Below are 23,520 nucleotides of genomic sequence, written 5' to 3' on the forward strand. Positions count from 1 at the left end.
CTTAGTTCAAGCTCCGTATATTTGAAAGTCAGAGCAACAACAAAATAAGTTGAAGTACAAAAAGGGGTTATTGGGAAAGTAACTTAAGCAAAAAGGACGCAATTCACAGCAAATATCCAGGTCCGACTACCCGATAACTGGGAACGGTTCAAATAGCGAGATCTTATAGAACCACCAGAGAAGATGCACCGCCCGAATAAACTGAACGGGTAGTGCGTGTGCGTGTGGTGATAATAGATTACACGTTACTCTTCACACCGTAGTAAAAAATAAGGCAAGAAATGCAAAGTCGAAAAGGAACACCATTTTCAAGGTTTTTAGATCAGTGGCTTGGAGGAACCGTACCGTGAATAAACTAACCAACCAATCACATTGATCAGGGCAGTAAGAGAGAACACCGGCGACCAACGATGGGTGATTTCCAATAGATAGCCAGCTAAATAAACACCGAAGAATCCGGGAAGTGTTCCAACGGTTGCCATGACGCCTGTAGAAATTGAACAAGGTATTACCAGTTGCGTACAAATAGCAACATGCCTCAAAATACGAGCAGTTTTTGTCACAACGAGTACTAGGTGGATTTATATGAACACCAACAGATCGTTACACATTACCCCGAAAATAATAGGTAGGCTTTTCTGATTTCACCACTTTTGCAGGCCTGCCACTAACCAGAACGCCTATTGGGAATTGAGAATATGGGAGTATACAATCTTCATGTTGGTAACTGATGCAGTTTTAGCAAACCCAAACTCCGTAACCTTCATTTCCCAAGAAAATAACTACTCTTCAGAGAGAAAGGGACTAGACGCTGTGTTAAATAGAATGGAAAAGTGCAGACAGAAAGAGGGGATGTTAAGGGTGCACCTGTCATGTTAAGCAGTCCAAAGCATCAGAAGTGCGTTTGCTGGGTACCAGAAATTACATTAATCAAGTTGCGGAAAAGTTTTTATCAGGAGGAAAACTTCAAGCATATTCTCAACACCAGCTTTTAAAACTGAACAGAGTAATTCACTTTAGAAAGAGATACTTGGCAACTCCTACAACACCTCCTTGTGGAGACGGGTACGTATAGACTACGGGTGAACGGGGAACATTGTTCTGCAATCACTAAAGTGGACTGTCTCGATTGATTACTGTCTCCAAATTAAGGCATTAATAAAACCAACAGAGAAGTCTACAAACAGCAGAGGTTTAGCAGTGGTGACTAAATTCCAGGTGGCACAGCAGCCATGTGGGCGGGGGCAAGCGACAGGTAACATCGATGTTAAAAAAACTACCAATTAGTAAGCACCTTTCCCACGCTATCGTAGGTGACACAGCACACGGCTGTGATAGGAGCTCAGAGGACTGACACACAGAATAGCTACATTATGTACACAAGCTGTGCTCAATGCTCACTAACCCTGTAAGCCAACTGGTATACTGCAACATGCGTGCCAGGAATCACATGAGACATTGTCATATCCCTTGAAGAGAGATTAACGGAAGCAAACAACTAACCATACATCTGTCCACCGTGCTGAGGAGCAATGTCTTGCGCATTCAAAAGGACACCACTGCTGTGGAATCCCAAACACCCGAGAGCCAAGGCCATGGAAGCCAATGAAGCGTAGTAGCTTTCCAATACGGACAGCAACAAGAGAAAAATTGCTGAACCAAGCAGGACGACCGTCTAGACAATAGAGAGAAGACTGTATAGAAAGCCGGAGGATGAAATACTCGTTTCTTACATACACAGCCGACTAACGTGGTTGGGGTATGTAACATTCTAGCTCTGATAATATGTCTACGCGTATATACAAACATGGAGCCATTTGACAGTCAATTGCTTTCACTGTCAACAATGCGATGTCAGACACCTTCAATGAACGTATGATACGTAACCCATGAGAAAAAGACCAGAACTACAACGAAAACAGTTGAAGCCAGTGAGAGATAAATTCGGTTCAATCCATGAAAGAACGATCATTCAGTTTGCCCGCTATAAATACGCAAAATACCCGTTGATGGTAGGTAGTTCCGTTAATGGAGAATACGGGGTAACGATGGAGGGCAGGTACAGGATGATGGCTATGGAATGAGTTCATTGAAGCTGAGTCGCTTCAGTTTACACATGAAAGCAAGGCGACAGCTATGAGGAACGCGTACAACCAGCTGTGGGTCGCATCTGTCAGCGTCACTGGCTACCAGTGGGCGGCAGATCAGACACGAATTATCTGTCAGGTAGGTCACAAACTGAAGTAGAACTATCTTCTAGGAAAGAAGTTATCCATTCTTTGCATCTGTCTACTTTGAGATGTTATACACGAATTAGCGAACAAGATACTGCCAGATTTCGTCATGAGACTAGTAAAAACAAACTTGAGTGGTCCAAGGGGCATGGAAGTAAGGGGACCTCCTCTATATTCCTGGATCTTCAGTGGACGATCAAGTCACAAACCGGTTGTAAAGAACAACTGTTGACCTGGCATCACAACCACCGTTAAATCATGATTCTTGAAGTGCCTTCATGCAACTACTGAGGAGAAGCCTTTTTCATAGAACGAGATGTGAATCGTCAGTGTTGTCAGTAATCGATATAGAGTGGATCGATGCAAAACTAGGAGAAATGACATCTGATATACAGATGCCATAAACAACGTGTGACGCCAAATAGCTTTAGTATTTGTAAGGGCAAGTTTACTCATTTGTGTGAGCGAAGTTTCAGGAAAATCTTGCGATGTTTCGATGAATGAGAATTTAAAAAAACCGTACGTGACTGGCAGATTAACAAGTACCGCGAATCGAGAGTTGCAGCAACCCGTCACAACCCAAAACAATCAAGCCAGTTCATGTGAAAGACTGCGTGATCAATTCCAGTTTGGATTAGGACCATATATTAGAAACAGTATGTTTGACGCACGATCCCTTGCCTAGATCGCTGTTCTGTCAGTCCCATCGCTGTAGAACGGTCCACAGCTGCAGAAAAATCAGTCATCATACCTATCATCTACAGCAACACCAGCAGTATTTTACTACAGTAAACCCAGCGCTTTGATGGACAACAAAGATGTTAATCTTGTATCCGCTGTGATCCATAGGCATCCAAGAGGATGCGCACTTGGTGGCTATTTTTATCAGTTCGATGGTGTGTGAAACCCATATGAAGGTCGATTATTCTCCAGGTCATTGGTTTCACTTAACTTGTGGTGTTTCAGAAAGCGTGTACAGAACTACTGCAGTCACAGCAACTGTTAATAGTAACAGAGCTGTTGAGTAGTATCACTAGACAAGCTGTCCCATGTGTAATAGAAAGTCAGTCAGCTATGAATTCGAAGATGTGACTTCCATTTGTCTGTATACGAAAGGATTGCCCAGACATTCCCAGACCACCCATACGTCATTTGCTACCGGTCCACGTGCACAGCAGCGAAAAACTGCTATGGTGAACACCCACGGTATAGAATAAAACTGCGAACCGGTTAGTTTTCTCCACACGAAACATTATATACATGACATATATATGTAAGGTTAAATCAACTATACGCTCTGCCATCCCACCACGTAGCACAGACATCTGACCGCGGTATGCAGAAATGTCTCCGTCCCTCATTAAGGGTGGAATGGGCGACATGCCAAATCCTTTTGTGTAGAAGTTTTTCTTATTTAAAACTGTGAAGTAACCACATCTGCATTACAGCAAAACGAAATGGCGCTGGATGGAAATGCACGAAAATGAAAATGGTACTAAAACGATACAATGTGGGGGGGGGGGGACGTGAGCGAATTCCAAAAGCTTCACCTATGTGAGGTTCTCCGCTCACCAGGTAGGTTAGGCAGATTGTGCGACCCTTTAGTTGGCAGTCACAACCACGCATCAGTTGATTAGTCTTGGCGCCCTGTTTGATTTGAACGCTGGTGAGTGGTACTGAGACCTACAAGTTGTGACTGTTAGTTAAGTTATCACGCGACCGGTGAGATCTGGACACATTTACTGTATGTTGTGTCGTCCGGAGGTAACCCGTCAACTTGCGTAAGGAAGAAGCCAAAGTCGAGCACAGGAACAGGTCTTTTTTGTCGCTAAATAATGCGGTTATATACATCGGAAAATGGCAGGAATTGGCTGGGACTTGCTCTTCACCGAATAACCAATAGGAAACAACAGTTATGCATGATCGGGTAGACAACTAACGAAATGCAACGACCAATGGAGTCACATGTGAGAGTGGAACGATGATAAATCAATAGGGGCTCAGCACGATGCAATCTGGTGGCTGAACATGTGATGACGACAAATATAAGCAAAATGTGAGAATTGATCAGAATCGATCAGTCCGTAGTTAAGACGAAATTTTTGGCAATTAACAGTTCCGTTCTGGTAACATCTCCCCCTTTAAAAATTTGGTTACCTGGGCTATGCATAACTTTGTCTTCTTGGGTCAACCTGGAATGGTTGCACGAACCTTCGTTTTCGTTTCGGTCTCGATCCCCTTTCGTGCGGATTTGTATCGTCCCGCTTTTGATTCATTGTATTTGCTGCTCTGGTTTCACCTATATCCAACAACTGGTTAAGGCTCAGTTCCCCTGTATTCGGCGCTGAGTTCATTGTTGAATGGCGCATCTTCAACTGATTCGCATGGCGGATCCACCTTTTCTTTCCGACTTGGACGTCGTATAAGACGTTTCCACGGCGCCGCAGGATGCATCCAGGCTGCCAGGTTGTCCGATTGTTTCCAAAATCCAATGCAAGTACTGAGTCACCAACACGGAACTTCCTTTTGCGTGCACCATGATGTTGATTGAATTGATGTTCCATCTTATGATTCCTGACTTCTAATTTTGGTCGTTTAGGAGAATTGATCAGAATCGATCAGTCCGTAGTTAGGACGAAATTTTGGGCAGTTAACAGTTCGTTCTGGTAACACTGTAAACACCAAGTTTGATTCTCATGGTTTGGTAATTATCAAGGCCTTCTCGAGGATCGATGGCCAGGTAAACAGCCAAGCAGACTAGTCACCAGTGCTTAGTTTGACTAAGTTGACTCATTTGGCTTGAATTAACAGTTCTTAAAGCTCTGGACGACTTTCACGCTTCACAGACCAATGAACAACTTCCCCTCTCTACTGCGATTTTGAAGGAAACAAATCCAGTCATTTGTGCTTTGACATAGCCGAACTCGACCAGATAATCCAGCAACATCGACCCCGATGGTGTGAACACGTTCTCTGCACGCCAATAATAGCGTCGCCAGGGTGGTCAGCTGAAAACCTGGATGGATCGTGGATCTAGATGCTGTCTACGGTCCACGCTGATGGAACTTAATACTGGATCAATGAGAGCCCTTCCAACGCACTTGGTTGGCTGCGATTCGAGGGATCCAAGAAGACGGCTTATTCTCAGACGGGAGATGACCGAAGTAAAGCAAAGTTGTTAGGTAAGTAATTCGTATAGCCCAACGGCAAAAACTTGACCTGTCGGAAGTAAGATGTAGAAGACCATACGGTTGTATTGAAGAATGACGCGGGGTATGTGATCTACAGTACAAGAGAAGCAAGAAGTCGAAGTGCGAACGATGGCAGACCTTTCATGGAAAAAAGAATAACTGCCGTGAAAAGCAACTACGATACCGGTAGAAATCCATGTGTCTCTCTGTAGGTATGAAAAAACTCCACCGATATCTTTCTCAGCTGACTGATCAATGACACATGATATCAGACTGCTGCAGCATTAGATTTGTACGTTTACTATCCGAACAAGAAAGTTGTAAGTACAGGTTGTGATTGCGTTATCATTAACACTGACAGGAAATATAACGAGGCTACCAAGACACCTAATCAATTGTCCGGGCGCCACACAAGAACAGAAACGGCTAACGGGTTTCTGAAACAGTTAGGTGCTGGGCATAATTTGCATAAGTGAAAACTTACGTTAACAGCTTTGCGTACAAAGGTCGCATCTACACCTGAAAGTTAGGATGAACGCAGGAGTAATGAAATGAAGCGACGATTCGTGACGAAACGGATGCTGAACTGCAATAGCGTGAATCCTACAGAAAAATTAGGCCTAGTGATGTGCCCGCTCGGTGCAGTCGCCATGAAAACCGAGCGATTGCTCTAGTTTACACACGAGCGATTAGAAAGCCAGATGTGGGTTCGGACTTCTGATCCCCTGGCACTACTGAGCTTCATCAAATCAAGCCAAACTGCAGTAAACGTTGAAGCTTCCGGTTTGTTAGTTACTTGTACGAGGCTATAGCGACAGTGTGATAGGCTCTCGACAGCCTGTCGACAGCATATTTGTCAAGCTTTGCGAACAAAACAAAGATACCGTTCAATGTAGTTAAAGTGAGGACCAGTGTGGTCTGGATAGGTCAAATCTGCGAAGATAGTTCACACCGACATAGTGAACAGTACAGAGAATTCCCAGCAGTTCAGGTGGTGAGCATGAAGCCGAATATGAAAGCTACAATCATGCATTCGATGTGTGCATCATTCCTAGTGCATATGGTCTGTGCAGTTAAGTGGTCTTCGGAGGTGAAGACTGTTGATCAGTCCCAGCTACTGTGGGCTATCATGACTTCAGGGATAACTACACGGCGACATCGTTCAAGTGGAATAAAACTCCGGAGTAACCAGCGGTCGAACAGAAAAATTGTGCACCTGAACTGCAAGAAGTTGTGTTCTACATTTGACTTGACTGTTGCTTACCTTGGGCAATCCACCGGTCTGCGATCATGCCACCAAGAAGAACCGATGGAAACATCACCAACCATGGAAAGGTATTAAACACCCAGCTCTGTGAAGTTGAAAACAAATTTGAGAATAATAGGGAGGCAAAATTCAATAAATTCAATAGAACCTCTCCATTTATTAGAATAGTATCCACTAAGGTGCAGCGCAAATAAAACATCAACCAGCCAAACAAACAAAACAGACGGCTGTATATTTTCATAAAGGAAGCTATTCGCAAGGTTGCTGAAAAATCTTCAACAGCCCACGACCGGTTTCGCCCTTCTTGGGGCTCATCAAGTAGGTGCAAATGAGTGCATTTGTCAGCCACACCAATTGGGGTTCAAGTAGAACATAAGGTTGGCGGAAACTCGGGGACTGCGCCTATCTGACGAACCCCAAGAAGAGCGAAACCGGTCGTGGGCTGTCCAAGAGCTTTCAGTAAGCTTGTGAGTAGTTTCCATTATGAAAATATACTGCGATATTTCGAATATCGTACTAACTGAAACATGAGGCGGCTTTTGTGTAGCATATTCAGTTGAGGAACATCATAAACGGGAGATACACTTGAGTCTCTCGTGAAAACCAAATCGATTTGCAAGTGATTGTATTCGTCAAAAACAGACTGCTGTTTCAGATCATGCACTGTCTTGTATTCCCTGCCCATCTGATTTCGACCTAACACGCTTAACCTTCAAAACTATAGCGCACAGGTGATTCAAACACAATGTGATGAAATATCACGCAAGATCATATGAGCCCCTTTCTTCCTGGGCGACAAGGGGAGCTAATAACGAATAAAACACACGATCAACTGTGTCAAACGTACCCGAGCATCGGGGTAGTTATCGTGAAAGTAGGATGGACACCAATTGAGGATAATATAGAAGCAATTGTTGTGGACGAAATTCGCAAACAGCATGGCCCTGGAATGAAATGGTAAAGACATGTTGAGAGTAATTCAATGGAGGTCCCTGACATGACAAAAAACGTAACCGAAAAAAACTATAATCTTTGTGGAGGATAAGAAGTTTTAAATTGTCGAAAATACCAGGCAGTCACCGGCAATGCACACGCAACAAATCACTGGGATCAGCAAATCGTCTGTGTAAGCACAAAGCAGGACGGTTATTCAGACCACAAAAAGCAATGAAGTGGAATGGCTTACCAGAAAGACGGATGACGAAGAAACACAACCCAAGGTAATGGTCTTATCACAGCTATCTCATCGGATTTGGTTTTGTGTTTAGATGTCGGCGAAAACTGAGTGACCCCTGGACACTTGGCGATCTCTACAGCCTGTAAACAAGGAGAAAGAAACATGAGAATTCGGTAAACCAAACTTTCGCAATTGCCAAAAAAGTCGAATATATATACAGATGTATTTTCTTACGTTTTTTAAAGCTTAAATGAGAAAAACGAGGTGGCTGCTTCCACAGTGTATCCCCTTCCATCTTTATTGTTGGGTTTATCTGGATGGGCAGCAATAGCGAAGTTTCGTAACTCGTTTGAGATTCAAGTTATTCGGTGCCCACTAAGGTTTAGGGCTCTAGCAGATATCCGTGCGTCAGGGCAGGCAGCTAGAAAACTGCTACACACTGAAAGCAAGAGCTCAGCTAAAGCAGCACCAGCATGTGGCTGGACCATGTCCGGTAATTGGTCACAGGGTTTTGTGGCGTGGTGGTTGGAAGGAGAGGGAAGGATGCTAGAAGCACCATTACTGAACATTCGGTTGCCTTCAGGACTTTATACCGAGTACCCCAGAACTACTACCCAGTACCCCAGTACTATTATATACAGGTACCAAACAAAGCATGGTAAACACGATCGAGACAGTTGTCGTTCGTTTTCAAAACCCCCTCTGTGTAGGCGAAATTGATTTGTCCAAAGCCTCTTGGTATCTTGGCCTAGCCATAATCACAAGTTTGCGGCCCAATGGCTGACTGCTGAAATGGAACCATCTGACTTATACTATCCACAAAAGTTTATCAAACCAACAGAAATCGGTCGTTATGTTCTGTGATCGTTTTTGTGATAAAAAGGATAGGTACTTCACTTACGTTTCATGCTTGGCTATCTCACTTGGTATTGCTTTACATACACAGTCTATATTTAGCCGGGAATATCGGTAGATATGGCTGCCAGCTGATTTCGGTGGTATTCGTACTGACAGTTTCTGTCTACAAACTCTGAGTGACTGTTGTGAAGACGAGCAAATCCAAATACTTTCGTCGAGCTGACGCCATGTATCTCCGTCGGTTCTTCACTCCATTTTGATCATCCCAATCCAACGTACGGCACTGAAGTCCAATAAAGGCTACCAGCGGTGATGGCGATGGTGTGAGCACAGGTTTTCCCCCCGAATACCAGAAGCATTTGAAACTATCACAACCCATTAAAAACCTACATAGCTCCATGCTGAAGCACACAAATAGAGGAAGACAAAAGCAAAATCCACATAACCCACCTCAGAATTCGGAAGATGCTTTACCTCAGCCTGATCGGCCAGTATTGGTAGACCACTCGAACTTAACTGAACCGGAAAAATCAAAGAGGTTGAAACTTTCACTCTTTGAGGATTCATCAAGAAATGAACGGTGAGAGCCCAAAAACAACCGAAAAGACCAATCACAGCGAACGGTGCTCTCCATCCGTTGTTCGCCACAAGACTAGAGCCCAAAGAACCGCAAATCAGCGTGCTGCAAAATAAAGGCACATTTCCGGAACGTTGAATAGCTTCAAGAGAGGACCTGGTAGATGAAACGCCGTGGAAGTTGGCCGGGTGAAAACAAGGTTATTTGACCCGACTCAGAAAAACTTGGAGAATGTATCAAACCCACGTGAATTGAGGTGACTTCCCGTGGCGCATCTCTGTGAATACTGAGAGGCCTTTGAGCTTCGACTACTGACCTCAGATAGTTCACTCGGAGATAGTAGGAACACGGTGATGAAAAGCACCCTCACTTCGAGGGCAACTCCTTAACTCATGAGTTCGTTTAAGGACAGCACCTTTTGAAACAATCAAAAACCATGTAAGCTCAAAGGGCTTTGTTGAAGGTAATTGTGGGATTCCTAGAACTTGTCGTCACGTAATCCTCGGTGGAACACAGAAGAACCATGGGGATCGGCAGATGAACACTTTCTGCCGTTGTTAGTACAAGTTTATTGAAGAACAACAAGAATAAGGAGACTGTTCTTCATAAAGCATTTGCTACGCCCCATTCCAATTCCACAATAAAAGAGGTCTTAGCATAAATAGGTACGTCCCTTTGAGCAAGCATGGATTGGAAGAACCGAACAATCAACAGATTTGAAGGTTTTTTTTCATAAGGAGAACTACTCAGAAAGTTGCTGAAAACTCTTCTACAACCCAGGACCGTTTTCGCTCTTCTTGGGTCTCAACAGGCAGACCCAGTCTCCTAGTTTCCTTACGTTCTACTAGAGCGTAAATTACATAGATTTCGACAATTACTGTGATTTGCATATCAGTCGGGTTTTCACAAGAGACTCAGCTGAACCTCTCGTTTATGAGATTGCTGAAAATTTAGACAGCCACCTGATGAGTTCCATCAGGAAAATATAATGCACCGTCTCAAATGTCGCACCACGAAATATGAGACGGCCTTTGTGCAGCACATTCAGTTGTGAGATATCACAAATGAGAGATTCAGTTGAGTCTGCCGTGAAAATCAAATTGACATGTAAATGAAAGCTTTTGTCGAGATTTGAATGCTATTTCAAAGTCAAGGTTGTAACCATCCCACAGATATGACGCTGTTGTCAAACTTGACGGTGCAAATAGCTGATTTATTTCATCCCCAAACGGTAGGAATATCGCCCCGTGTATTAGAGGTTGATACTGCCTTAGTGTGAATCACTATAGCACTCCCTCTAGTACACTTTTAAAAGATTAGTACTATTAAGCATTTGTTCTATTGGCCTGGGACAGTCTCTACAAAATTAACTCTTGAGTTGAACAGGATATGACTGAGATCTTCACTCAATTTTTTTGCACAGAGCCAGTAGGGAATACATGGGGAAAAATGAGGCGATGATTTGAGGAGAGGTACAGAAGGGATTTCCAGATTCAGTTCGCAAGTTTCTGTTTGAACAGCGCCTGTAATTCACTCCAATGGTTGTTAAGAATGTCCATTAAAGTATTCCCTACCAACACACGGAATTCGGTACCGGCTCACATTTAATAACACTTTATAAGGACGTACATTCTTTTGAAGTGCGTTTACAGGTCAAGGGTTTAAAATTCATTGTTGCCGGATATATAATATTACCTTACAAGTTTTGGCAAATCCTGTTGGGCAGAAACGAACCTCACCAAAACGAGTCATTATAACTGGGACAGGAGTTTGCTCACAAACATCAAGCCTAGAGACTCACCCCAAGTGCGTCCCAGCGTTCAGTACGGCATGTGTGAAATTCCTCTCGCTCGACCGAACGCGTTTGGCCATTAGACTCACCAAACTGGGGTAATAAAAACCTGAAGGAATGTAAGTTAGCACAGACTGGTGAAATAACCGGAGCCATCAAAAGTGAAAAGGAACGTCGAGTATTGAAGTTATCACAGTTAAAAAGCGCGAATAGCTTGCGCTTGCAGTATGACCTGAGACACGGTGATGAGCGTACGACAGAAATAAGTCCACCGGAATCTAAGGTTATTGAACTCACCTGCAAGTGTCGAACAGCAGTGAGTTATAAATTATATTCGACATGTTTAATCCATGACGATCCGTCAACGTACACACAACCAAAGTTCACCTGATTTGCCAATGTAACGAGCAAGAGGTCCGACCGATAAACTAATACATAGCACCAGGACAACATACAAAGCATCTGTTTGGGACTAAAACATGTAAATGAAAGCTTTTGTCGAGATTTGAATGCTATTTCAAAGTCAAGGTTGTAACCATCCCACAGATATGACGCTGTTGTCAAACTTGACGGTGCAAATAGCTGATTTATTTCATCCCCAAACGGTAGGAATATCGCCCCGTGTATTAGAGGTTGATACTGCCTTAGTGTGAATCACTATAGCACTCCCTCTAGTACACTTTTAAAAGATTAGTACTATTAAGCATTTGTTCTATTGGCCTGGGACAGTCTCTACAAAATTAACTCTTGAGTTGAACAGGATATGACTGAGATCTTCACTCAATTTTTTTGCACAGAGCCAGTAGGGAATACATGGGGAAAAATGAGGCGATGATTTGAGGAGAGGTACAGAAGGGATTTCCAGATTCAGTTCGCAAGTTTCTGTTTGAACAGCGCCTGTAATTCACTCCAATGGTTGTTAAGAATGTCCATTAAAGTATTCCCTACCAACACACGGAATTCGGTACCGGCTCACATTTAATAACACTTTATAAGGACGTACATTCTTTTGAAGTGCGTTTACAGGTCAAGGGTTTAAAATTCATTGTTGCCGGATATATAATATTACCTTACAAGTTTTGGCAAATCCTGTTGGGCAGAAACGAACCTCACCAAAACGAGTCATTATAACTGGGACAGGAGTTTGCTCACAAACATCAAGCCTAGAGACTCACCCCAAGTGCGTCCCAGCGTTCAGTACGGCATGTGTGAAATTCCTCTCGCTCGACCGAACGCGTTTGGCCATTAGACTCACCAAACTGGGGTAATAAAAACCTGAAGGAATGTAAGTTAGCACAGACTGGTGAAATAACCGGAGCCATCAAAAGTGAAAAGGAACGTCGAGTATTGAAGTTATCACAGTTAAAAAGCGCGAATAGCTTGCGCTTGCAGTATGACCTGAGACACGGTGATGAGCGTACGACAGAAATAAGTCCACCGGAATCTAAGGTTATTGAACTCACCTGCAAGTGTCGAACAGCAGTGAGTTATAAATTATATTCGACATGTTTAATCCATGACGATCCGTCAACGTACACACAACCAAAGTTCACCTGATTTGCCAATGTAACGAGCAAGAGGTCCGACCGATAAACTAATACATAGCACCAGGACAACATACAAAGCATCTGTTTGGGACTAAAAATAAAATGAAATAATTCTAAATGACAGCCATATCTGTATCACGCGGCCTTCTCCAGTTCTCTTATTTAAATTCAAAGCGCAGTAATCCCGCAAAGGGCGAGCATCTTGAAAATAAGATAAACCACTTACTCGGCGGAATACCGGCTTTAAGGACTCTCTAGTCTTTTCATAGCCCACAAATAAAATATTCAGCTCAATGGTTACCAAGTAAAGATATCATTCCAATTACTTATTACAGTGAGTGGTGAAATGTTCAGAAGTTTCCCAACCGCGTACGCAACAAATGCCATGATGGTATCCTCGGATGTGGAAATTCTTAAGTTGAGCCCAACTGAAACGGAATGAAGCATAATTACCGGAAGTAAAGGTTTGACGAGAAAATAATTGACTGTATTCAGAAGCTCAAAAAGAGCCCTATAGAACAAATCTATTGTTCTACTTTTGGCATGACGGCTAAGCTCGGGAAATTAACAACAAACTCCAGGGTTAACACTAAAAAGCCAATAGATACCCAGATTTTTCATCAGAAAGCTTCACGGCGTCCGTAGTTTGCTACAAACATCCGTAAAAAACAGCGCATCAGCGACTAATATTACCCGACAGACACAAATGCAGCACTAAACGTATGCCGAAATGACGACACAAACTATCATGATCCTGTTCAGTAGCCTGATGACAGCATATTTCACAAAATCGGCTGAGTCGAAAGGGTTCACAAAGGTCAGTAACAACGTCGTCATTTTCGGTCTCGGACAGGGCCATTCAGAAGTGACATACAAAATAATCGCTCGAAATGCCATACACGATGACAATTGTACTTCTGGTGCATACTGCCCGGTGTCCACTCCACAATGCTTGTCAGGGCGATCTACTGCTGTCAGTTTTCGCTTGCGTGGCTGAGTAACAAGGGTAACAAGTACACATAATTCTGGGCGAAAAACAGTCAGCTGCAAATTGGGTTCACGTAAGGTTATGAAACACCCATGTTACTCCCTTTTGCCTGATACTTCACGAGAGGTTGTCGCTGTGATGAACAACATAAATATCGTCTTTTAGTCCGTGACATTCGAAAACAGGGAGACTGCGAAGTTCAAATCGGTGAAGTACCCAGTTCCAATAATGAGTCTGCAGGCGAGATATTGGTGGCAAAGTCGTCTGTTATGATTTTTCCACTCTGAGCAAGCTTACTAACCATTAATCGCGGAACTATATCTTCCTCTGACCTGCTCGTGGTCAGAAGATTCAAAGCAAAAACCACATTGTGCACATACTATGAATCCACTAAAATCGAAATCTAATTCTATATTTGTTTAGTTCATCTGACATGCAAGTGGCAAGCCTCTATTTGGTTTTCAAGGGAATCCTTCGTTCATCAACTGCGAGGGCAAAATGAAGAGGATATACGCATCGGTGGTTACTATTTACCTATCTTGCTGCTCATACGATCAGTAGATCAGATGTGTCGGTTGATTTTGCAGCATCAATCCCCAACCAATAAACTTCAGAACATCTGGGACACAGCAAATTCAGCCGAGACGAAACCCACTTTTTCCATGCGGTCCACGACTGTCTGACAAAAATTTCAAGGTTTTTCAGTGTTATTTACATTCAACTTCCAGTAGGTTTAACGGCATTCAAGCAGTGACGAGTAGATCGAATGCGTCATATGCACCACGAATACAACACTGATGCTCTTTTCCCATTCGAAGAGAATATTGATGTAATGGTTTAATGATGGCCTATCTCAACAATTCGGTTGCAAACCTTCCATCAACAGTTCAAGTGACATCATCAGCGCGTTGTGAGTGGAGCCTCAAAACTGAATAAATTAGGCCATGGTCACGTACGAACAGACTGGTAAGACAAATAAAATCAATTTTTCATTCTCTGAGGCTCTTTACTGAGCTAAATTGCGTCCTTATTCCTCATCCAAACTAATGCAGTAGAACGTAAAGACAGCCGGCGAAAAGTGGTCACTCGAGTAGGATGAGCACCGCATAGGGTGCATAGTTTATTTACATAGACAATCGCGTCCACCGCCAATGTTAGAAAGGAATGACCTAGATGGATACCATTAAATGAGCGTGAGTGTCAATTTTGCTTCCAGCTGTTGCTCACTTATCGCTCCGCTTCGGAGGTTGGGGCTTAGCTGGACCAATCGAAAACGGTCACCGCAGTTGCTCAGCTCCAAAAACCGCACACTTCAATGAACTAGTGGACGACCGTGACCGCCGGTACATTATTCAGTACGGTTGAAGTGCTTTTACAACCAAAGAGTTCGGTGCTGCCCAAAAGGCACTTGCTGTGAGGAACGGCATTAGGAGTGAAACAGTAAAATGCATTACTTCCTTAATCATCAGGCAAGATCGGCCTCCTGCGGCCGATTGAATCAGAATATTGAGTCAATGGCTCCAGGAACCGTCTCCTAAGAAAGCCCTGACAACCACTGCTTCGTGGTCCGGACTTTTCAGTCGGAGACTAGAGACAGGGTCTCCGAACAAAACCCTATATCCTACCAAAGCCATGTGGGTCAGACTTTTCAGTCAAACGCTCAATGTGGAGTAGTTCAAATAAACCCTCTTCTTCGGCGTGGGAAACCGAGAAGTATCATTCACCCTGCTGCTCTTCGCTCACATCCCCCCCCCCCCCACAATCCCTTCCTGCCGGTTGAACGATCCAGTGCCATCAATTCCCTAGCCATTGTTTCGTAACTAAACCACCACCCAGAAGGAACAAGAAAAATCGCCTACTAATCTCAAGAGTTCTGATCCAAACTGTGGTCTTTAGCGTCAGTACTCCATGTCAAATTGGGTAACCAGGCAACTCTTGCTGATACTTTACTTTTCCTATCTGTCTATGTACATTGTGTCCCCGAAACACGCACAAAAGATCCCACCTAGGTCATACACCTCAAAATGTTTGAGACGAGCTCAAATGTTCCACATTTCACTATTCGGGTAGCTGATGATCCTGAAGCGATGGCTCCTGATATCTAGAGTGTGGGGGTTGCACTCAGCCTCAAGACCAAAAGCGCCCTGGATCCTAGTAAACAGTTGTCTTCGCGCTGCGCGATTGTCCGGCTCAATTAAGACCAATGCAAATCGATTCAGCAAACGGTGTTTAACTGTCGTATCAGCATAATCCCCGACGGACTGCAGTTCTGACACTGAAAAGGCTGAATGATATGAATGAACAGTTTGAATGACTAAGTTCGGAAGAAACACAGTTAAGTGGTAGATTTGGATTCAATGCTTAGCGTACCGATAATGGCGATCAACTGCTTCATTGTATGCTGACCATTCTGTTCGTGGCCAGCACAAACCTCGAACACAAAAGGTCATCGAGTGACTTGAAGGCCACCAACAGCAAGACAGCCATACTCACTTGGACTATATGTGTATCAATTACCGACGAAGAGCTCCAATTAAAGATCGTCGTTCCTTCTAAGTTCGGAAACAGTTAAGTGGTAGATTTGGATTCAATGCTTAGCGTACCGATAATGGCGATCAACTGCTTCATTGTATGCTGACCATTCTGTTCGTGGCCAGCACAAACCTCGAACACAAAAGGTCATCGAGTGACTTGAAGGCCACCAACAGCAAGACAGCCATACTCACTTGGACTATATGTGTATCAATTACCGACGAAGAGCTCCAATTAAAGATCGTCGTTCCTTCTGGGGTATGTAACTTGACTCTGATCATGTCATTATGCGGGCACTGTTACCACTTCACTTTCCGTCAGCAGTACATGTGCCAAGACAGAACAACTACATTCACTAACTTCCATAAGTTTCAGCAGCTTAAGAGTAGCGAGTTTTCCTGGCTAGAAAGCCACAGGAAAAGCACAACTATGTGGATGACGAACATTGCTCGGAGGTTGAATGAAAGCAAGTGGAAGCCATGCTCCCAGCTCGATTGAATGAACACTGGATATTGTCGAGATCGGCAGATCTCATTGCTGCCAGGAAGGCCATACCAGCAACTGTGATGGCGCTCGCAAATCCCTCAAACACCGGATAATCAAGAGCTTGAAGAATGACGGAGAACGCTGGTAGATTACGCAGGAGAAGCGAAAAACTTTCACTTCAGGCAACAACCACTTCAGCTGATTGGATCACCCAGTTAAAAAAGACAAGTATCAGCTAAACGATATGCGAAAAAGATTGAACGGCAATGCACTCAGAGAATTGTCTTGAGCGATCGGATGAGTGCTTCAAAGGACAGTTCACCTGGTCTCCTCCAACAAAATCGCTGGAGGAACCCAATGGGGCTGAATGGCGTATCGATACCATTAAAAACAAAAATCCAGCGTGAGATATCAATCTTCCAACGCGACAACACATCTGGATCGGATAGTCTGCATCCCACACTCTTCAAAGAATCTAGCGAGGTTTTAATGAATAGTCTGACAATCACACTGCAGACGATTTGGGACGAAAGCAAAATACCAGTTAAATGCAGCTCCTCGACCGTTATCCTAGTTTTCAAAAAGGGCGCAAAAAGGTCATGTGAACATCATCGTCGCATCAGCCTGGTACTCGTCGCATCAAAGATGCTCTTTGCATTATTTTGCGATCGATTGTCGGGGGAGACAAATTCTTGAGAATCAAGCTGAGTTTCGCTCTGGTCGAGAATACATCCACCGCATCCTTACCTGAAGACAAATTCTTGAACAGCACCACTCTTTCAAACATATCATGTTTATCGTTTTGCCTCATATGGAAGCCGCTTTCGACTGCGTCGATAGTTACGGACTTTGTCGGTGTCTGGCAATCAAAAGGGTCCCTTTCAAATTTACATTCCTTATGAGGGCTTTGCAACCTCTGGAACCTCGAGGATCGAAATGCTCTCGGGCGTTCGCTCACAGACACTAAATATACTGACCATATTGCTCCCCTTGACTCAGGTCCCTCAAAAATGCAAACATTCTTCAAGAAACCAAATAACTGCCGCACGGTTTGACATGTGCTTCACACCTGCACACTGTTAAGTGCTTCTACAAGACTGGATGGGGCCAAACCTAAATCTTATGTTTGCAGGTAAGCCAACGTGGTAGATGAATTTATTTACCTAGGCAGTCGTATAATTTCCGGCGAACTGGTTGGAGATGAGATTACTTATCAAATCGGGAAAGCCAAGACAAATTTTGCCAACCTGCGACACCTATGGCGCCGAGGTGACGTCAGTTTGTATGTCAAGGGCGGAGTGTACACTGCAACAGTGCGATCCATACTGCTTTATGGATAAGAGAGGTGACCCCTACGATCAGAAAGCATACGAGAGATGTCAGTGTTTGACCATCAGTGACCCCCACTTTCCGGTGATCGAAACTGTAGCAGCCTATTGTACAAGGTTTATAGCTGATAAGCTGGACTGACTGAGTGCAATAAGCGCAATACGGGACTGAACAAAAGTAAAACAATGGGGATATACCTTGAAACACCCCAAGAGAGAACCGAATGAAGACGAACAGAGTGAAGGTCGTAGCGGAGTCGGGTGAGATCTGAGGAATGTACACGAAGGAGAGAGTGAGGAAGGACCAGACAAATGATGTGCACGGAATTACTCGTTCACCACCAAGCCGATCACTGAGATAACCAGCCAGAAATTGTGTCAGAGCGTAGCCCCAGAAGAACACTCCCATGACCATACCCTGAAACAAAGAAAGCAGAGAAAATCGTGAGGTTCAAAACAGTGCAGAACAATGAAACAAATACCGAGTTTTGAGGAACTAGGAGTTCTAACAGATCATGTGTGACAAATTAACTAAAATCATAAACGTGTAAGACATTTGCTAACGCATCAGAGACACAAAATCAGTTTGGACAACATAAAAAAAACGTTTTGGAGATCACAACTCCACTTATGAGTGAAAAAGTCTATTAGGCTGGCGAAAGTCACCAATCGTTTTTCGGCGAAGATAAAAATAGTTCGGCTGTGGTATTCCGTCACTGCATGGCTGACATGCAGGCGAACAAAAGCAAGACGGCCGGAATATGGTCAAGAACAGACAGCGGGCAAAGAAGAGACCGGAGCTCTCAGTCAGTAGCATGAACCTTAACATTCATCACGATTGTTGGCTCAAATATGCATTGGTACTTAACTGTCAGACAACCACGGGGAAAGGTCTTAACAAAGGGCAGAAAAAGGGAATGGTAAGAAGGTATGCGAAGAAGCTGTGTGTCCCTAAAGAAGACGACCAAGAATAAGATGCTTACGTGTTTGGATAGCAGTGAAATAAGCACATCGGAGCAGCATATCGAGTTACGGCGTCATCAGAATTCACTTAGCGTCCCTTGAGTACCCCACCAGGCAAAAGCACAATGCACAAGAACAGGAGCACTTTAGTTGGAAACGGCAGCTTGGGAATGGTATCACGAGCATCATGGATTAGCTGGGTGCTATGTCCTGCAGGGTTTCCAACTACCTGCAAGCAGAATCATGTGAGCTCTAGCTAGAAAAGTGCAAAGACCCCACTAAATTAGGGTGACAGTAGCCGCATTTGGTTCACGTTGCTGTGTCATTACCTGTCCCCCGAGAACCTCCCGTCAACAATCGCTCGGAACAGAAAACAGCGTTTTCTTTGCGAAGGCAAATAACCGTCAAACAACAGAACGATGCCATCCACATAATCCAAGTTCAATAATCTCCCTTCAGATGTGATCTCGGTACCTAGATTCATGGTCCCTTGGGATAAGTAAAGTAAAGTTGACCAAAAGAGAAAATATGGAACAATCCTGACAAACACCACAGGCTGTCACTAATCTCCTGGAACTCCACATGACTGGAGAAGTGGGAATGAAGGGCATGCAGAATGTTAACGAACTTCAATGGCAATTCCTTAGGGTCAGGAATATTTAGGACAGCCACTTTATCCACAGAGTTGAAGGCTTCTCAGAAGTCGAAGAAAATCACGACTGTTGTGTCAGTGATATACGTGGTCCGCCCAAGTCCTTGACGTAATATAAAAATATGACCAATGCACACTCCACCCGGCAGAATTCCTGCTTGATGCTCTTGGACTCCCGTCTCAGTTGCCGAAGACAGGCGCATAAAAGAACATGCGTAGTATAAGGGAATCAAGTACCCCTGTTGCAATAATCATAAGGGAAGGGACGATCACTTAGGACATTGTTCGTGAACACGGATATGGTCAACCGTTGACCCCAACACTCTGAAACACGTCCTTGTTCCCAAATAATTACGAACGACCCAATCAAAGTGAAACGCAAAGATTCTGCTTCATCTTTGAACAATGCTAAGGGGAGCTCATTCAGCCTAGCCTGGCACTTCAAGACAGAAAGAAGTAGTTTTTCTTCAAGTAAAGAAGGATTTTAATTCGCAAAACACGGATTAAAATGGGGAATGAATAAAATACGCAAGTGCACGGGGACAAGAAGGTAACTAGGCTATTTTTGAAAAAATTCCGCTCAGAAATCTAGACATTGTTCTGTACTACATACTGTACTCCCAATGTTATCTTTGATTAACTCACTAGCGAAAAGCTTTTTAGACCTCGATTCGGAGATAACCACCAAACTAAATTGTACGGCGTCAATCACTGACCAGCTGCGCGAACAACGTTGTCCAACAGCTGGTTGGTATGTCTGTGATTTTATGGGCATCCACCGCAGCCAACCCACTCTTCAGGCACCAATAAAACCCAGGGGCTTCTTCCCCACCGCACCGGACTGGCGCATTGCGGGTGCTGCCTGACGAGTCCGAACAATGCAGTGCAAACTGCATTTGTAGGACACTCGGGGTAGACAGTACATCAAATTCACCAGTTTCACCTTTCAGAAAAAACGAAGCCTACTCAGGTGGCCGACATTGATCTAGAGACACGGTTAGGTGACATTTTGCGGAAAGAATTAAAACTCGTGCGCGTCGTGCTCCAAGGCAATGATTTTCTTCGAGACGTTTATCGGGTAAAACCCCACATTAAAACCACAGGGCCCTCCAACAACTTCCGTAAGGACGAAGAACCCATTCCTCAACCTACCGCCCAAAGGTAAAGCAGCAACTGGTATACCAATAAGAAGACTCAATGGTGCCACTAAAGCAACTTCCCACACTGCTAATGCTTCCGCTGAATAATAAGGGCAAGCTACCGGGACTGGCTTCATACACGGACGTCTGTGACACTTTCTACGTCGGTCACAGGACCGTCATATTGACGTTCGTACCCGTGAGCACTGTCCAAAATGCATGTCTGGTAGCAGCGCAGTATCGTTTAGAAGCGTCATCAATGCCCATGTGATCTACAGAGGCCATAGGGTAGGTAAGGATACTGCTTTTAAACTCGTTTAGAGTCCCTCACTACCCATCCAAATATGTACATACAATCACCCTGGAAACAGCTTAATCAACTTTTATTAGGCTGCGATCACCCAGACTTTGCAAACAAACAAGGTTAACGAAGACTCTCCTGCTAAACTAGCCACATGTTCTGGATAGCAGTAATGGGCTCTCGGATCAAACATCAGTAGAAATGTGACAGCAGTGTGCATGCACCCGTATGCACAGGCCTTTGAATGGAACCCAGTGAATTTTTCTTCTTGCTGAGTACTTGTTGTTTGTTGTCTCCCCGTCTTCCACCGACTTATCAGATAAGCGTCACTGAACGACTGAATGATTAAAAGCAACACATAGATGTTCTCTTCACCCTCAGTTCACACTCCTTTGAGTTTCGACCAAGGCCTGTTACAAAAGCGCTAGGAAGTGCCCGATTGACAAGGCCGACTTATACAAAGTAGATGTCCATCTTCCACGGCATAGAGGACTGTAGTCGAAAAGCATGGTCTGCAAGCCCAACACTGGATGCAAATTGCGCTTGTGTATATGGTATTTTAACCTCATGCTTTCTCCGGGTTACGGAGCAGCTAAGTGCCAAGGAGGTACCGTTTGCAGCTGGCCGATGGTTTGTGGACAACAACCCATATACCATTGAGACACAGATCAGCGAATCACGCAGTCTACGCCGAGACCTAACTTATATTACCGTCATCATGTTTCAAAAATGGAAAGCAAAACTAACTCACTGTCTCCTGTCGGTTCCACTGAAGTTCACTTGAAAGCGAGACCGAACAGATGGGAAGAACTGTACGGGATGCATAAAGACTGATGGAACCAATGAACAAAACAAGCATCCAGCTGCGGCGCTCCTTCCTGGAAAAAAGTCACAGTAGTACAGTGGAAATATTCTCTAACTTTACCCAGAAATGTAGTAGCATGAGAGTCAATTGAGGTGAGTGAACTGTTCAAGTACATTGTGAGTCGAAAGCTCCCGGAAGTTGGAAGCGAAAAAGAAACAAGCATAGAGGAAACAGAAGATAATCGGTAAAAGACAGTTTGACACAGTGCGCGTCAATTTTCTTCGTAAAAGGTGAACCACTACCCGAGGTGAGAACTATCAAGCACAAAATCCGGTTCACTTGGAATTGGAGGTATTGCTTTCTCAAGTCAAAACGAAACCAGATAACAGACAAATATATAATCATTTCCATCAGAAGTCAGTGACTAAACTAAGAAAGCAGAGTGGCACAACTGTGCCGGGATGTAAGGGGTGTTTTTGTATTATAGAAAGCAATTTAGACCTTTGTAACGCAACGCAAAGTTCATGAGGCATACTATAATGAGAGCGCTATGGGTTTGTTAGGCCTTGGTATCAGTTGCCTGGTCAGTATGGAGCATAAATGCACAGAACTCAACAGAACGGGAATCTTAGGTACTTCGCGTGGTACTGGCAGCATCAACATAAAAATGTTCATTTCGGTCACTGGATGTGGCCGAGACAATACTCCACAATACTCCATAAGTGCACATGTTAAACTACGGCGAGAGCTCTGTCAGGCGCTGTGTTCTCTCCGCAGGGAACAAATGGTTGAAGAAACGGAACTTAAGAAAACCGTGTGCCGCTGTTTGAATCTACACCCAAACAGTATTCACTGTATTGTCTAACGGATCATAACGCCAGTGCTCAACTGCTGCTACACAGAGGGATTACCGGGGATGAATGGACGTTATGTAAGCCTATTATAGAGAGTGAACGGCATTCAACAAGATGATCTGGGCACCACTGGTAGTTGGAGGGGTTACAGTCCCACCATAGGCCATATCGTCGTCCAGCTGTAGCATCCTCTCGGTGCCCAGCTGCCATGCCACACCAAGGAGGCACGAGGACTGGGATACTGCCAGGTCGCCCAAGCCTAGACAGGGGAAGTCGAGTGGCAGAGGTCGGGTTCGAACCACGCACCTTCCGGTCGGTAAATTCGCGCTCTAACAACTTGAGCCATCTCGACCCCCATAGGCCATATGGTCACGAAATTATCTAACCGATGCTGGTGACTCCTAGACACAAGGAAAATACCTGTACACAATGTTAAAATAGGCATGAATATACATGTAAGGGTACAAAAGAACTCACGTGTTCCACATTCGATAACACGTAGATAGTAAAAGATTACAACTCAGGGATCACAAGTCAGCACCGATTCGTGGCCTCTGTACACATATGAAGGTGGACGTAGAAAAATAAACTACCGCACCATACGCAGATCCTGGAATCAGTAGACAGCGGAGAGGGTCAAACTCAGAATAGATGCGTGCAAACGGAAGAATATTGTAGGATAGGAAAAAGTGTATTGTAATGACTAGCTTCGGCCATCATATAGACGATAGAGGAAATGGTGCACAAACTACCATCACTTAAATCAGAAATGGTTCAATTTGAGCTATCCGGGCAGCCTTCTTCTGACTAAACGATGATCCTGTTTAGG

General features: G+C 44.1%; 1 protein-coding gene across 1 annotated transcript; it reads right to left on the bottom strand.

The window, feature by feature from the left end:
• T265_04543 (hypothetical protein) lies at nucleotides 1-23,301 on the bottom strand (the record flags this gene model as incomplete). Its single annotated transcript, XM_009169307.1, has 12 exons — nucleotides 1-487; nucleotides 1,504-1,675; nucleotides 5,910-5,944; nucleotides 6,690-6,777; nucleotides 7,540-7,636; nucleotides 7,879-8,009; nucleotides 9,178-9,460; nucleotides 11,106-11,230; nucleotides 12,272-12,371; nucleotides 18,121-18,395; nucleotides 21,784-21,910; nucleotides 23,169-23,301. 12 exons carry the CDS (start codon nucleotides 23,177-23,179, stop codon nucleotides 318-320), a joined length of 1,614 nt encoding a protein of 537 aa, XP_009167571.1.
• Nucleotides 23,302-23,520: the final 219 nt, after the last annotated feature.

This window comes from Opisthorchis viverrini (assembly GCF_000715545.1).
Source record: "Opisthorchis viverrini unplaced genomic scaffold opera_v5_75, whole genome shotgun sequence".
Taxonomy (NCBI): Eukaryota; Metazoa; Platyhelminthes; class Trematoda; order Opisthorchiida; family Opisthorchiidae; genus Opisthorchis; species Opisthorchis viverrini.